Source organism: Phyllostomus discolor, chromosome 3 (genome assembly GCF_004126475.2).
Source record: "Phyllostomus discolor isolate MPI-MPIP mPhyDis1 chromosome 3, mPhyDis1.pri.v3, whole genome shotgun sequence".
Lineage (NCBI taxonomy): Eukaryota > Metazoa > Chordata > Mammalia > Chiroptera > Phyllostomidae > Phyllostomus > Phyllostomus discolor.
The window spans coordinates 39,198,432-39,214,702 of NC_040905.2; the positions used below are offsets into that span (position 1 = coordinate 39,198,432).

At 36.2% G+C, this 16,271-nt stretch overlaps 1 protein-coding gene across 1 annotated transcript in view; it reads left to right on the forward strand.

Annotated features, from left to right (window-relative positions):
- The window catches only part of CWC27 (CWC27 spliceosome associated cyclophilin), a 171,724-nt gene that overhangs the window by 90,529 nt on the left and 64,924 nt on the right, over positions 1-16,271 (forward strand). Inside the window, exon 11 of the mRNA XM_028528674.2 lies at positions 5,987-6,090. Within this exon, the coding sequence (XP_028384475.1) occupies positions 5,987-6,090 (104 nt within the window). The remainder of the gene's footprint in view (positions 1-5,986; positions 6,091-16,271) is intronic.

The window sequence follows — 16,271 nt, forward strand, 5'->3', positions numbered from 1 at the left end:
CACTGCAAATTATGCAAGATACTTGTCATTGCCATTTTAAATCTTTAATTTCAAACTGAAAAGCTGCATGATTTTAAAAAATTGCAAGATTTGAAACTTTTATAAAGTAATATAAATAGTCTGATTAAAATGTAAACATACTGTAGTTATAAAAACTTTTCCAGATAGTCACTTATTCATAGTGTCTCCTGTTGCATAAAAAATGTTTAGCTTAAAAATAAGGCACTCAAGTTAAATTTACTTTTCATTTAGTGGATAGTTAGAAGGTTAAGTGAGAAATTGCATAATGAATTAGGATGTCTGTATCATATTTGCCATCCCATTATCAACTTGGGCAATACTGAAAAAGATCTCTTACTATCTACACTTGAACTTCTTTGTGTCTGAGATAAAGATGACTCTTCTTCATCTCAATATTTCCTCAGATAATGGAGTTTAAGATCATAAATCCAAAGGAATTGAAATATAATGATCTGCAGAATGTAATCATTTTTTAATGTACATTATGGGTATGCATTTCAGACATATTTATTCATACCCTCCTTAGACTATCATAGTTGATGATAAAACCAAGGCAAACAAGAACTAATTGCTTTCTTGTGGCCATCTAAATGATGTTAGGTCTAGGTTTTCCTATTAACATCTCTTTTTTTAACCCAAATGTGTAACCTTTTGGAATGGATGTTAATTAAAAAAAATCTATCAATAACACTAGAGTAGATATATTTAATAGTATAGTAATTAGTATCATTCCGTCATTAAGTTTTACTTGAAATCATTTTTGTGTACCATTTTAATTCTTTAAATTGCTTATGTAATTTTACAGTTGTGAGATGATTGTAGTATATTTTGTCATTTAAAAAACTGCCTTCTAAGCACCAGATAGTGTTCTTACATATATTAATTCTTAATATTTGCATTAGCCTTGTTATAATACATTTGCTGAATATAGCCACAATTTATAGATGAGAAAACTGAGGCTCGGTGAGGTCGACAACTTTGGTTGAAGGCTTATGGTCAACTGCCCCTTTCTCCAGAAAGCCTTGAAACATGAGTAAGATTTTAGTAGACAGAAATAGGGAGGAAAGACCATTTTAGGTAGTGACTATGGCACAAAGAAATGGGCATGTGTGCTGCAGCTCAAAGTTTGCCAAGGTAATTATGACTAGTACATTTTGGCCAAAATGTAATGTAACTGTAGAGGATAGGTGAGAGATAAAGTTGAAAATGTAGTTTGAAGGTAGCTCATAAGAGGGAGTTAGGAAGATCATGGGTGTAGAATTGTAGGATTTGGCATAAGTATGCAAAATGAATGGAAAAAACATCCGAGCAGAAGGGCGTAGACCTAGTGGGAGACTGTGGTGACAGTGAAGTCAGGAAAGCCCGGAGAGCTGTCTCTAACCACAGAAAGGAAGACTCCTTATCAGCTGTAGGAAGTAAAGGAGCTCCAGAAGGTGGAGCTCACTGTCAGCCTTCTGGTAACTTGATCAAAAGTAGGAAAGAGGAACCAAAATGACCAGTCTGACTTTTAAAATGATATATTTGATGCATTTATGGGATATCTAATGGAAGTATTCATTTGGCAGTTAGAAACATCAATTTAATCTTGAAAGTAGAAATGTCTAAAGACCATCAGGCCAACGATCTTGATTTTATACAAGTGCTCCATTAAGATACATGGAATCATATGAGCTAAGGAGGGAAAGACTAATGGCGGGGGACAGGGTGGAGGGGGAGAAAAGGGAGAAAAGATGGGACTATAATAGCATAATCAATAAAATGTACTTAAAAAAAGATAGATGGAATTGAAGTCTGAACATGGATGAAATTTCTAAAGAGAGAGAGGGTTAAGCTAGGCTACTGAGAAGCACCTAAATTTGAGGAGCAGAAGGTGAGTAAAACCACTGAAAACAAAGAATATATAAAAGGGAGAAGGAGATCTGGTATGTTAGAGAGCAAAGGTCAACAAAGTCGGATTCTCAGAAGGTCTAAGTTACTATGTAAAGGGAAGCTCTTGAACATTTTTATTCCGATATCATAAGTTACTTCTTAGAAGACAGTAATCTTAGGACTTTGTGGGTTACTAGTAAGGTATTAAAATAGGTGGAGAGTGGGTTGAAGGAAGACAAAAAGAGCAGTTAAGAAATTGGTTGTGGAAAAAAAACTTGGAAGCTCAAAGGTGTGGAAAAATTGAATGAAAATATACTCACCTGGCCACTCACAAATGTTTAGCATTTAGACTTTGCCCCAGATTCTCTTCTAGCTCTGTCTTTTGTTACTAGCCCTCCCACCCCTTTAAGACATTTATGCTCTAGCGTGTACCTGTGTTTCCCTACCTCTCTGCCTTGGTTTAGGCACACTGTTCGGATGCTCCTTCACTGTGTCTCCACATGGCCAACTCCTACTCATCTCTCAGGGCCCAGTTCAACTGCCTCCTCTGAGGCCATCCTTACTTAACCTATGGAATTACTTCCCTGAATTTCAACATGCTTTAGTCATTTCTTTGTCATGGTAGTTATTGCTTTTTATTATGTACTGTAGTTATTATTTATGTATGGGGGACCTCCCCCCAAATAGGATTACCTTCTGGAGGTTGGGCCTCTTGGAGTATAGACTTCCCCCACTAGCATTGTTGTGACAGGCTGCATTTGGCTTCAATGAATTTTTTTTTTGAAGATTCTTTTAACACATTTGCCCATTTCATGGTGGGTGGTTTAGGAGTGCACTTGCCCACACCATTCTGTGTGTTCAGCAGTTTTTGACCAAAAAAAAGGCATGACCCCCATGCCTCACCCTCCCTATTCACCTGCTCTTGCCTGGAGCAAATTTTTGTTGTGTCCACTGCCCGTGTAAAATGTCCTCAAAGGGAAACATTTTCCCTGTGTGGAAAAGGTGAAACAAAAAAACAGAAGCACTAAAAGGCATCAAAATCCATGAGTTCAAAACCTGTTTTGAGAATTGGAAAAAAGTCTTGATAGGTATATTGCATCAAATGGAGACTACTTTGAAGGCAAATGAAGTTTAAACATATAAGAGTAAATACACAATTTTTTATAAATAAATTCCAGGTTTTTTAGTGGGTCTCCTCTTGTGTACATATAAAATCTCCCAGCTTCTTCTCTTTATATTTATTTTCTTTTAAAATCTTTGAATACATTTATAATAGGTGTTTGAAAGTTTTCTGCTAATCATATAATTTCTGTCATTTCTGGGTTTGTTTCTTTTACTTGGTTTTTGTTTGTTTTTTGTTTTTGTTTTTTGGTTTGGGTCATATTTTCTTGCTATTCCCTGTGTTTATATGAATATAACTTCAAAAATAGGAAGTAATTACATTTATCTAAGAAATAAACTAGGCATGATGGTGAAAATGAAGAAGAGCATTTATAAGTGAGTGAGATTGGAAAATAACGTACTTCAACAATGATTCAGTTGGTAGGGAGAACAGCCCCAGAGGAGTTTTAAGGTCTGGTTATGACAGAAAGTGGTCCCATGACTAAATAGGGACTTTAGAAGAAGGGACAGATTTGGACAGGAAGGAAATGACTCCAAGTTTGAACGTAGAGCATTTGTCATTATTGTAACATCTAGCCTCAGCTGTTCCCCTAAATCTGGGTTCTTGAACTGTGGCTAGTTTGAATTAAGAGGTACTAAATACATACCAGATTTAGAAGATTTAGTACCAAAAAGGAATGTAAAATATCATATTAATATTTTTATATTGGTTGCATGTTGAAAAATATTTTGGACATTAACCTTTTTTTTTTACTATTTTTAAAAAATGTGGCTGCTAGGAAACATAAAATTGCATATGTGTCTTATTTTGTATTTATTTCTGTTCAACAGCACCAATATATGTGGAGATTTGCAATAGTTAGAAATGCAGGACCAAAATCAGGGCAAAACATCTACATCTGACAATAACCTTTGTAAAGGCGATACTTGATGTTATGTGATAATTAGATAAAAATGCCAGTGTACAGGGAGTAGAAATGAGAAAAATGCCAACAATTATAGGATGAGAAGACAAAGAATAACAAGGAGGAGAATTGGAGAATCAAGACTCTTAAGTGGTAGATAAGTCTGATTAGGATAGAATTTCAAGAAGGAAGGAGTGGTTAATATCATTGAATGATAGGTCAAAGAGAAAGAGGAAGACTGAGAAAAGGCATTGAATTTGGCTGATACAGAAGTAGTTTCAGTAGAGTTTAAGAAGGATAGATTGCAAGAGATTAAGTAAGAAGTTAGAGGTGATGGAGTAGGCTGTGTATATAAACTGTTCTTTCAGGCAAGGAGTCCACTTGGGAAGATAATAATCACTTGATTGGAGCAGAGTCCAGGGAAATGTGAGCATGTCTGTTGGCTGAATGAAAGGATCTTTGAAGTAGGAGTGCTTGAAGTTGTAAGAAAGAGAGATAATTTCCATAGTAAGGTGCTAACGCTTTGGGTCCCAAGCCTGAGTGCATAATGGAACCACCTGGGGAACTTGTTCCAGCACAAATTCCCAGGCAACATCCAACATCTAAACAAATCATATTCTGTGGAGGTTTGTCTTCTTCTATTGACGTATCCGTAAGAACAGACATGTCAAGAAGATTAAGGGTATAGTTGAGCACATCAGTGAAATGGCCAACCATATCATCCAGTATGGATAGTCTGTTGAGGTTAGAATAGGACCGGTAGATCATGAACTATGGGTAAGCATTTAAGAGAGATCACAGGATAAGTATGAATGAATGACTGAGAAAGTAAAAGGTAGTAGATGTTGATCAGAGAGGGAAGTTTCAGAAGTCAGGATTTTGGAGGCCAAGCCAATACAGAATATGGTTGTGTGTGTTTGATGTGGGAAAGAGGTAGTAAGAACTGAGTCATGCCCATTTTAGGGCCTCAGTTCGGTAACTTCTAGGACAGTGGTAAAAACACATTAGAGATCAGGAGGAAGAACTAAAGGTTGAATCAGTATAGAATTTTGGAGACTTAAGATCCCACTAAACCTTGGCATGGGTGTCTTTGGAGCCATTTCCAGAATGACAGCCTGCTTGGACTAGGGTGTTCTCAGTCTGTCTCTGTGATCCATTCTAGCTTTAGAAAATAGAGTGAATGTTTGACATCCACAGATATAAAATGCATAGTTTTGACTTTTCACAAGTGACCCTAAGGGTTCATCAAATGGCACTTAATAATTTTTTCTTCAGGCATAAGTTTGAATCTCCTGTCCTAAAACCGGCTTGTATAAACTAGTCTTTAACTTCTGACTTACAGTGAGTTACATTTCAGTTTGACTTTAATATGTGATTGTATTTATCATTGGAATACATCAGTCTGATAATTTTCACAGGAGAGGAAGTTACTTGCCAAATTGTGGTATTAAATAGGTTAAAAATTGAGTTTATAAAAATTTTAGCACTGCAACTAGCTTGTGCTAATAAATGATAGTTATTTGTGCTAGTTCAAAAATTCATCAGTGGATTGAGCGCAGGCTGCGAACCAAAGTGTCACAGGTTCGATTCCCAGTCAGGGTATATACCTGTGTTGCAGGCCATGACCCCCAGCAACTGCACATAGATGTTTCTCTCTCTCTCTCTCTCTTTCTCCCTCCCTTCCCTCTCTAAAAATAAATTTTAAAAAATTCAATGAGTTTTAAAGCCAAATCTTTTAGTGAATAGTACTTTATCAAAAATTTTGCTTTGATTTGGAACTCCCTGAATTATTAAGCTGAAACTAGAATGTTAAATTTGCAAGTAAATTAGAGAGCGAACACTGGGTCATTTATCACTTACGTACTTCTGTTTGGTATACTTGAAACAAGGTATATTTTATAATAATTCATTTTCATACCAGAAATACACATACACAGAAACAAAATGAATTACATTATTCACTTTGTTTCTCTTAAAAGTTGTGTACCTCAAAACCAGAATTACTTGTTTTTGCTAAGTAACTTTTTCTCAGTATATTGTATATTTATATAATTGTGTTTGCTTTATAGTGAAGAGCTCAGAAAAGAAGCAAGACAATTAAAGCGGGAACTCTTAGCAGCAAAACAAAAAAAAGTAGAAAATGCGTCAAAACAAGCAGAAAAACAAAGTGAAGGTAAGGGCATTTATGAGGCTTATATTTTCATTTAGTGCTTCTCCCTCTCTTCCTCTTCCTTTTTTCCTTCTCTTTCTCTGTTCCTTCCTAGGATGAATTTTGCCTTTTTTTTTTTACTACTTTCTTTGGGCTTTTGTCTGAGAAGCAAACTCAATCAAACATGATTGTAACTATTATTCCTAAATTTAAAAAAATAATACTTGATGTCAGGCAAAATTTAAATGTTGCCATAGCACATATCTAGAAGATCACAGAATGGAATGTTCACTATTTTGTATTGCACACCATTTAAAACATCGAAGAAAAGTACTTAGTCCCTATGTTTGATACTTTTGTAAACAGTTATGCATTAGTTTGAGTTGTTTGTTTTCTATTCGAGTCTTATGTTTAGGTACAGAAAATCTAAAATATTGATAAAACTGGTCAAAAGCTGATCAAAATAATACCCTGCTTTTTATGTAGGTTAAGTATGTTCTTTATTTCACTATGATTTTTGTGAAGCTAGAAGCTTCAAGAAAGCTATTTTACTGAAGATCTGTATTTTAAAACTGTTTCAGCTATAAAGCATGTAATATTCCATTTCAAAATAGCAGATTGGAATCCTCAAATTTGTCTTCTTATAATCATAAATTGCATGGAGATTGTTTCTTATAATTAAAAGCATTTTAAATATATGAAAGTAAGTCCTTTCAACCAGAAAGATCTTTTACTTAAAAAAATTTTTTGAGCTAATAATTATTAGTACCCCATATCTGGAGAACCATGCTGGACTAGGACTGAGCAGTTGGCATAGAAGATGGATGGTTCTTGCCTTCAGAGTTCATAATCTAGAAGGAGTGAGATAACCAAAGATTGATAATTACTGTCATAGTGATGTATGGTTAGGGCCTGTATTAGACATAGTGCTGTGTTTATCTGCTTTTGAAATATTGAATACAACTAGGTAAAGAAAGATTTGAGCCCTAAAGTATGATTTCTTAAAAAGAAGATTCTTATGCAACTTATTTCAATCTATTTATGCAATAGTTGGCTATGTTAAAAATTTTTTTTCCCATAATTAGAATTACTTTTCTGAATTTAATTTTCTTTATATCATCTAAAAATGCATGAATTTTTCCCTTAATCTAAATAACAGTTAAAATTAGCTTCAAAAAAATTTGGGTCATGGTTGCTATTATTTTTTTCCAGCCTCAGAATGAGCCGTTTTATTTATTTAGTTTATTGCTCTATTTTTAAATAATTTTAGGCTTATAGAGAACTTACAAAAATAATACAGACTTTCCTTTTACCTTCAGTGTTAAGGTCTTATATACCCATCGTACAGTGATCAAAACCAAGCAAGTAATGTTGACACAATAATGTTAATTAACTGTAGACCTTGTTAGAATTTCATCCATTTTCCTATTAATGTTCTTTTTTTGATTTTATGATTCCGTCCAAAATTCCATTATACACTTATCATGTCTCCATATTCTCATCGATCTAGGACAGTTCCTAAGTTTTTTCTTACCTTTCATGACCTTGCTACTTTGAAGAGTCCTGGTTAGATATTTTGTAGACTGTCTCACCTTGAGTTTGTCTGGTGTTTTCTCATGATTAGATTGAGGTTATACATTTTTTAGCAAGATTGCCACATTAGTGATAAGTCCTTCCCAGTGCATTATACCAGAAGTACAAGGTATCTATTGTCTCTTTACTGGTGTCTTTTTACAGAGTTGCTACACTGTAAAATTACTCTTTTTTCCTTTGAGATTGTAAGTGTTTAGGGGGAGGTACTTTGAGACTATATAAAATATTCTGGTTCTTTTCAAGCTTCTCCCACTAATTTTAGCATCAGTGGATGGATCTTGCCTGTAGGCAAGACTTATTTTCTGTGGGGTTCTATGGTGACTTTCTACTTCCCTGATTCCTATTACTTTTACTACTTGGAATTCTTCTGTAAGAAAGAGCTCTCTCTTCTATTTTTTATTTATTTACTTATTTGTGTCAGTTGGCTTAGAAGTATTTATTTTATTCTATGTATTATACTCCCAAACTGTTATTATTTATTTTGTTGTTCAAACCATACCAGCATTGGCTCATAGTAGCTCTTTCTGGTTGGCCTCTGTTCTTTCATCTTGCCCCCATCCTACTTACTTTCTTTTTCTTTTTTTTTTTTCATCTTGCCCCCTACTTACTTTCTTACTTTCTAGCACAGGATGCTCCAGGTTGATTTGTGCTTTGCCTTCTATACACCTGGAATTGAACACTTCTCCAAGTAACTCCTGTTTCTCTTATTGGAGTTTGTATTCAGAAACCACGATGTGGACAATAAGTTGGCCATTTTATTTTAATTCTAATATTATTAAGTGTTATTAGGAACAATATTGTTTTGTCACTATCTTGTTAGAATGCTTAACAAAATTCATGTTTAGCCCATATCTATGATGCATTATGGATTACCTTCTTCTTAGGATTGTATTTCCTCTAAACTTACTTTGATCTTTTAAAATTCACAGGTATTGCTGATCGTATGATAGAAATTAGTATGAAAGATTTGTGAATTTCAGTAAACACTGTACTATATTTAATATTCACACATGCCTGTGAAGTGTTTAAGTCTGATAGCCCTTCTTTCCCCATGATTGAGGATGATACCGCGAGCCATCTCACTGTGTAGGGCTGTGGCAACGAAGTGGGATTTTAGGCATCCTTGAATGTATGCTAGAGCTTAGCCTGCCTCCCCAGCCAACAGATACTCTAAGGTTAGAACTATGTAAACGCTGGGAACAGATTCAAAGGTTCACATATACATTTGCATAGTGAGATTATTTCATGACAAGAAGTTGGAAAGTGTCATTTGACCATAGCCTTACAACTTCATGCATCAGTTGAGCCAAATATCCTCTTGAACCTATTCAGGAAAGATTTCTCAACTGGGCTCTATGGCTACACATCAGGCTTTCATAATGTGCTTTATTTTAGTCCAAGACTAAATTATGTGAGTATTATGGCAGCTCTGAGTGATATGGTCTTTTGAACATGATATGCTATATCTAGCGATTTAATTTGCCAATAAACTTAGAAGTAGGTAATATTTTAAAAAGACTTGTGGATGTTTTGGTGTGTAGTAAGTTGTTGTATTATATAGACCTGTCTTTCATATGAATTTTATCTGGATGCATATACCACATCTGCTCAATGTAAAGAGACTAAAAATGCACTAATTTCATTTTTAATAGTAATTTTGACACTAATACTGGGTGCTCATTATATGTAACACTAATAATATACAAATGCTTTGGAATATTATATTTCTCAAAAAATAAATAGGAAAGCACTGAAACTCTTCATTCCAGTGAAGTTATTTAAACCTTTGCAACTCAGCTTTCTTATTGTATAATGCTTTGTGCACTTCTCAGTTTTCTACAAGAAGTAAATTAGATAATGAGAAAACCTTTAACAAATTTACATTGCGATATAAAAACAACAATTTTATATTTGGAGGAGAAATATATAGCTATTTATAATTCTATTTTGGTTTTTGTTCACATCCTACAAATTGAAAATATAAATTTTAATACTGTGTTAGTTGCTGTTAAAGCTTATAATCAGTAGGGCTACATATAAATATGACTAAATAAAATCTCAAAATAAACTTTTATGCATTCTCACAATCGCATTTCTATAATCATATTTTTCTTAAAAGGTGTGTGTGTGTAGTCTTGTATACATTCTTAAGTAAAGCTTCCAGTAGTTTGATTTCCTGATTTCATGAATTTATCTGGCAAGCCTAATACCTGCTGACCACTGACACTTCATTGTAGAATTTAATTTTTTATCCTTGGAGTAAAAGTACTTGGGAAGAAACCCCTAAAACCCAGAAAGCTCTGTGTTATGGTGCCCGTGCATCGTTGTCTCTAGTTGGGTCCTTCCTGTGTGCACTGAGTTCCCCGCTCAGCCTGGTGCTCTAATGGGCACGATGCTCTCTTCGGGGCTTCTGTTGTCTGAGGAAACCACCCTTGATCGGAAAGTGGTATTTCCCGGGTTTTATCATCTTTACCCAATCTGGGCTAGATTTGTATAGCTAATTTGGAATTTATGTTCTGACCATCGTTCTGATTCTATATCTGTTCTGTCATTTGAAACAAATTAAAGCTAGGAACCATCTATTTCTCTCTACATATAAGCTTATAAATGAGATCTGTTATTTCTATTTTTTACATTTTGCTGTATTAACTTTTTATTAATTTCCTCAGTTCCATTTTGACAAGATAAAGTAATTAAAACTCTCTTGAAGGAGAGATTGTTGTTTCTGTATTAGTAAATGACCAGGGTCCATACAACTGAACGGCCCACGTGTGCACACCTGCTGGCGGCCTCAGTGGCTGGGTGTCCGCTCCTGTCAGGACTCACCGACTGCGCACATCCAAACAGGCACAGCTCTTTTGTGCGTCAGTTACACCTCAACAAAGCTGCCCCCCTAAAACATATTAATCTATAACCCCAAGTCTCCTAACATCTCTGCCTAGTAAGACAGTATACACCTAGAGTTGAGTCAGTAATTAGGTCAACTTGTTAATCTTTTTGATACCAATGGAGCCGAGTTTCCTGAAGGCAGCATATGGTTGGGTCATGTTTTTTTAACATATCGAGCTGTTTTCTGCCTTTTGATTGGTAAGTTCAGTCCATTTACATTTAGGGTGATTATTGATATACGAGGGTGTACTGCTGCCATTGTATCATTTGTTTTCTGAGTGTTCTATATCTCCATTGTTTCTTTTTCCTTGCGTTCCTGTCTGCTTTTTAGTTTGGTATATTTCATGATGTTTTTCTCTGTTTACTCTTTGTTTATGTTTCATGTCTCTCTAGATTTTTGTTTATGGTTACCATGAGGTTTATATAAAACTTCTCATACATAAAATCGGGGTTTTTTTTCTTCTAATAGCATGTTATCTTTATTTGCCTCTACAAGTTTGCCCTTTTCATCTTCCCATTTTAAGTTTTTGTTGTCACAAATTATGCCTTTTTATATTGCAAATTCGTTACCAAATTGAAGTAGCTTCAAGTATTTAAATTCCTGTTCTGTAATAGGGCTGCAATTTTCTGATTCTGTTTATCACTTTAGTCAAAGTTTTATGTACTGTTTGCATTTTTTTGTTTCCAGTAGAAGAGTTCCTTTCAACATTTCTTATTAGGCAGGTCTTGCGGTGAACTCCCTTAGCTTTTATTTGTCTAAGAAAGGCTTTATTTCTCCTTCATATTTGAAGTATATAATTTTGCTGGATAGATTATTTTTGGCTGGCAGTTTGCAATCTTTCAATATTTTGAATATGTCACTCAGCTCTCTCTTGGCCTGTAGAGTTTTCATTCTTGGCATGTAGAGTTTAGATTGAGAAATCTAAAGATAGCCTAGTAGGGATTCCTTTCTAGGTTACTATCTTTCCCCTCCTGGTTGCCTTTAGTATTCTTTCTTTATCATTGACTTTTTAAAAAATTATTTTATTGTTGTTCAATTATAGTTGTCTGTATTTCCCCCCCACCAGTCCCCCCCACCCCAGCCAAACCCACTTTTGACAGTTTTAATATAATGCCTTAGAAATGGTCTTTTTGCACTGAGGCAATCAAGTGGTTTATTAGGTTCCTGTACTTGTACGTCTAGCTCCTTCCCCAGGTTTTGGGAGTTCTCATCTGTTCTTTCTTTTTTTTTTTAACTTTTTGTTGTTCAAGGATCAACAAAACTGTCTCCATTTTCCCCCCACCAGTCCCCACCCCCACCCCCAGCCATCCCCACTTCCCACCCTTGATCCTACCTCCCTTTGGTTTTGTCCATGTGTCCTTTGTAGATATTCTCAAAAACCATTCCCCCCTTTTCCCCCATTATCCCCTCCCGCCTCCCCTCTGGTCACTATCAGTTTGTTCTTTATTTCCAAGTCTCTGGTTCTATTGTGCTTGCTTGTTTGTTTTGTTGACTAGGTTCCACTTATAGGTGACATCATATGGTATTTGTCTTTCACCACCTGGCTTGTTTCACTTAGCGTAATGCTCTCCAGTTCCATACATGATGTCTCAAAGGGTAGGAGTTCCTTCTTTCTTTCTGCTGTGTAGTATTCCATTGTGTAAATGTACCACAGTTTTTTGACCCACTCATTTACTGATTGATGGGCACTTAGCTTGTTTCTAGCACTTGGCTATTGTAAATTGTGCTGCTATGAACATTGGTGTGCATAGGTTCTTTGGGATTGGTGATTCCACTGCTGGGATTATACCCTAAGAATCATCTGTTATTTCTTTACTTAGTCTCTCTGTTCCCTTCTCCCTCTCTTATCCTTGTAAGTCCATTATCCATATGTTGCTCTTTCTGATGGAGTCAGGTAGTTCTTGCAGAGTTCTTTTGGTTCTGAAATTTTTTTAGTTCTCTTCCACCTGAATTATATCTAGATTTCAATACTCGAGTCCTCTAATTCTCTCTTCCATGTGGTCTTCTCTATTTCTTATGCTTTCTGATACATTCTTCATCTCATTTATTGAGTTCTTCAGCTCCAGAAGTTATGTTTGGTTCTTTTAGGGTTTCAGTCTCTTTGGTAAAGTACTGTTCTGTTGATTAACTTTATTCCTGAGTTCATTGAATTGTTTCTGGATTTTCTTGTATCTCACTGGGTTTCTTTATGACAACTATTTTGAATTCCCTGTCATTCATTTCAGAATCTTCTATGACTCTGAGTTTGGTTTCTGGAGAATTGTCATTTTCTTTTTGTGATATTCTGTTACTGTGATTATCCATGGTGCTTAATGGGCTATTCCTCTGCTAGCACATTTGAATTAGTGAACACTTTTCCTATTTAGCTACAGCTTTCTTTTAATTTTAACAACTTAGCAGGTTGTTGATTAGAGGACTTTATTTTCCAGTGTGTGTTATTTGCTATATATAGCACAAGTTTTTGATTTCTCTTACCTGAGTTGGTTCTAGTTATGTTTGGGAGCCAGCACTTCCCACCATCCCCCACCTCTGCCAGCAGTGTCACAGGTACCCTCTTCAGCGCTGCTTATGCCTTCAGGGTGACTAGCACTTTGCTGCTCTCCATGTCACCATGGTTGTGGGTTTTGCTATGATCACAGATGTCCCACCAGAGTCACAGTGGTAGCATGTGCCCCCACTATGTCTGGGGTTGTCTGGATCTTGGGCATCTCTGCTGTGGTGAAGGGTTGGGGTGAATGACATGGTTGGGAGGGGAGCCAGGATTGCAGACTCTACCACAGCTGCCGCTCAGTTCCCTGTGGCTGCTGGTGCCACTGTGGCTAAAGGCCAGAGTGTCATGCGCTGCCCCTGCTTCTGTTGCTAGGCTCTTTAGTGGTGTAGCACCACCACAGCTTGGGGGGTAGGGGGCACTGGAGTCATGGGTGCTGATGCTAATGCTCTCCTTTTTCTTTGCTGGGGCTATGGAGGTGGGGATAGAGTTGGAAGATCTGTCCCCACTGCTGCTACTGTACTCACTAGAGCTGCAGACTCAGCCACATGGCAGGGAAACAGGGACGTGGGAACTATCCCTGTCATTGCCTCAGTTCTACCACTACTATGCATTTTAATGCACCCCCCTTCAGATTTACAGATGTGTGGGTCTCTCAGGCATTGTAGTGCATGAGGCAGAAGAATCTTTGTTGAGTTATAATGCCCCACTAGTTGTATATTATAGGGGAGAGACAAAGGAAGTGTCTCAGTAATTTGATAACACCATTCCCCCCACAGGAAAAAAGGCTTTCTATGTGGTAAAAATGCACATGTCACTATTCATTTTCAGTCTTTCCAGTAAAGCTCAAGATCTGATGTTCCTTATAAGGGTATTGTCAGATAATGGATATAATTATACCTCTATATAAGAAGAAAAGCATTATCTAAACATGACCTCATAGCTTTTGCCATTGGTTTTCCATCTATTTACTTCTTAAAAGCTTCAGATAATATATAAAAGAAGGCTTCAGTAAATGAAAGAAATAGAATGTCAAGGAATAAAACCATTATTGTAGGTCTTGACCAGTGTGGCTCAGTTGGTTGGGGATCACCCCACAAAGCAGAAGGTCACTGGTTTGATTCCCAGTCAGGGTGCCTACCTAGGTTGTTGCCTATGAGAGGCAACTGTTCATTGTTTCTCTCTCACATCAGTGGTTCTCTCTCTCTCTCTCTTAAAAAAACAAAAAACAAACAAACAAATAAAAAACATTATTATAGAGTCCCAGAGGAAAACATAAGCAGGAAAATTTCAGATATTCCACACAGCAATATTTTCACCCATATGTCCCCAAAACAAGGGAAATAAAAGAAATAATAAACAAATGGGACTTCATCAAAATAAAAAGCTTCTGCACAGCTAAAGGAAACAACAGCAAAATGAAAAGGGAACCAACCATATGGGAAAATATATTTGCAAATGATACCTCAGATGAAGGTTTGATCTCCAGAATGTGTAAAGAACTCAGATGACTCCACTCCAGGAACACAAACAATCCAATTAGAAAGTGTGCAAAAGACCTGAACAGAAACTTCTCCAAGGGGGACATACAGAGGGCCCAGAGACATATGAAAGGATGTTCAGCATCACTAGCCATCAGAGAGATGCAAATTAAAACCACAATGAGATACCATTTCACATGGTCAGAATGGTCGTCATAAACAAATCAACAAACAAGTGCTGGTGAGGTAATGGGGGAAATAAGGGGAAGGGCCAAGTCAAGGAACATGTATAAAGGACCCATGGACAAAGACAATGATGGGGGGAGGATTGAATGTGGAAGGTACGGGTGGGTAGGACGGGAGAGAGTAATGGGGAGGGGAAGGTGGAGACAACTGTAATTGAGCAACAATAAAAAAAGCATACAAATAAATTAAAAGATAAAAAACATTATTATAGACATATAATTAGAATTTTTATAGAAGCATAAAATTTGGCTCTAAAATTCAAAAGAGTTACATTTCTTTGTTGAGTACAGAGTCTGCAGTAGGCTGCAACACCCCAATGTAGGTACACAAGAAATGTGGTATTTTACTTTAGATACCAGCCTTGCCAAAGAGATGTACTGCAGGGCAATTCTCTCTGCAGCCTTCCTAGGCTCACTTCCTAGGCTCACCTCTTTAGTGCCAGTGTAAGTCAGCCAGGCTTGTGGGTAGGATTTTTGTGGGGGATAATAAACTGTAAATAAGATTGGTAGTTGATTAGAGATACAGTTGGTTTCCTGTTTGGCTATGTCAAGTTCTTTAATAAACTATATAATCCTTTTTGTTAAATGATATTTCTAAGTACTTTCCAGATTTTTTTATATTTCATCATATCAAAACTAGTACCAAACTGAACATAGTCACATAGAGATACAGGTTTGGACATACTCTCCAATCAGCTTTAGGGAGATAAGGTGTCAGGTCCTCTTTTGAAAGTTCTAAGAACACAATACCTTCTCTATGGCTACTGCCTGAAAGTAGAGGAGGAAGGGCAATCTGAGCTTGTAAATCAAGAAAAAATTTTAAAACTTCTTCATGAAACACAACCCTGAGGTGCTTAGTACCTCTCAAGTAGCACTGGGCTATTTCAGGTTTCTTCAAACTATCTTTTTGATGCTGGATTAAGTCACACTAGGGCCCCTCAGGTTTGATAGGCTGTGAAAGTGTACAGTTTTTGACTACTTTTCATCTGTCTAACCTATAATATTAAACTAGCTTAATCTTGGTTTTTATAAGCAACAGAAATCTCTTTGGAATGTTAGCTCTGTGTTGTGCCCAATACCATGTAGAATTAATTCCTCTTTTTGAGCAAACTAAGCAAAAATCCTTTTCTCAAAACAGCTCACTTTCTTCAGGTATTCTTGAGTCATCACTTTTTTTTTTCTTGGAGGCCAGAATTATCTGACCTATTTTTCCTGCAGTCTTCATTCAATCTGTGTACTAACTTGTAATGTTATTTACAGAGAAAAGTGAAAGTACATATGCCCTGGGCTTATAGAAACCTCGCAGACCAGCCATCAATAGTACTCTGTTTATTTCTTGCATCAGGCATAGTGCTGACAAATTGATTATCTGGTTCTGATTTCAAAACAGATTAAAGAATAATAAAAGTGAGGGAGAATACCCTTCCTTGTTGGCAAATTCATAAAATTTATGACTATATAACATATATCTCTCAAGAATTAAAAAAATAAATCAATGAACAAGTGAA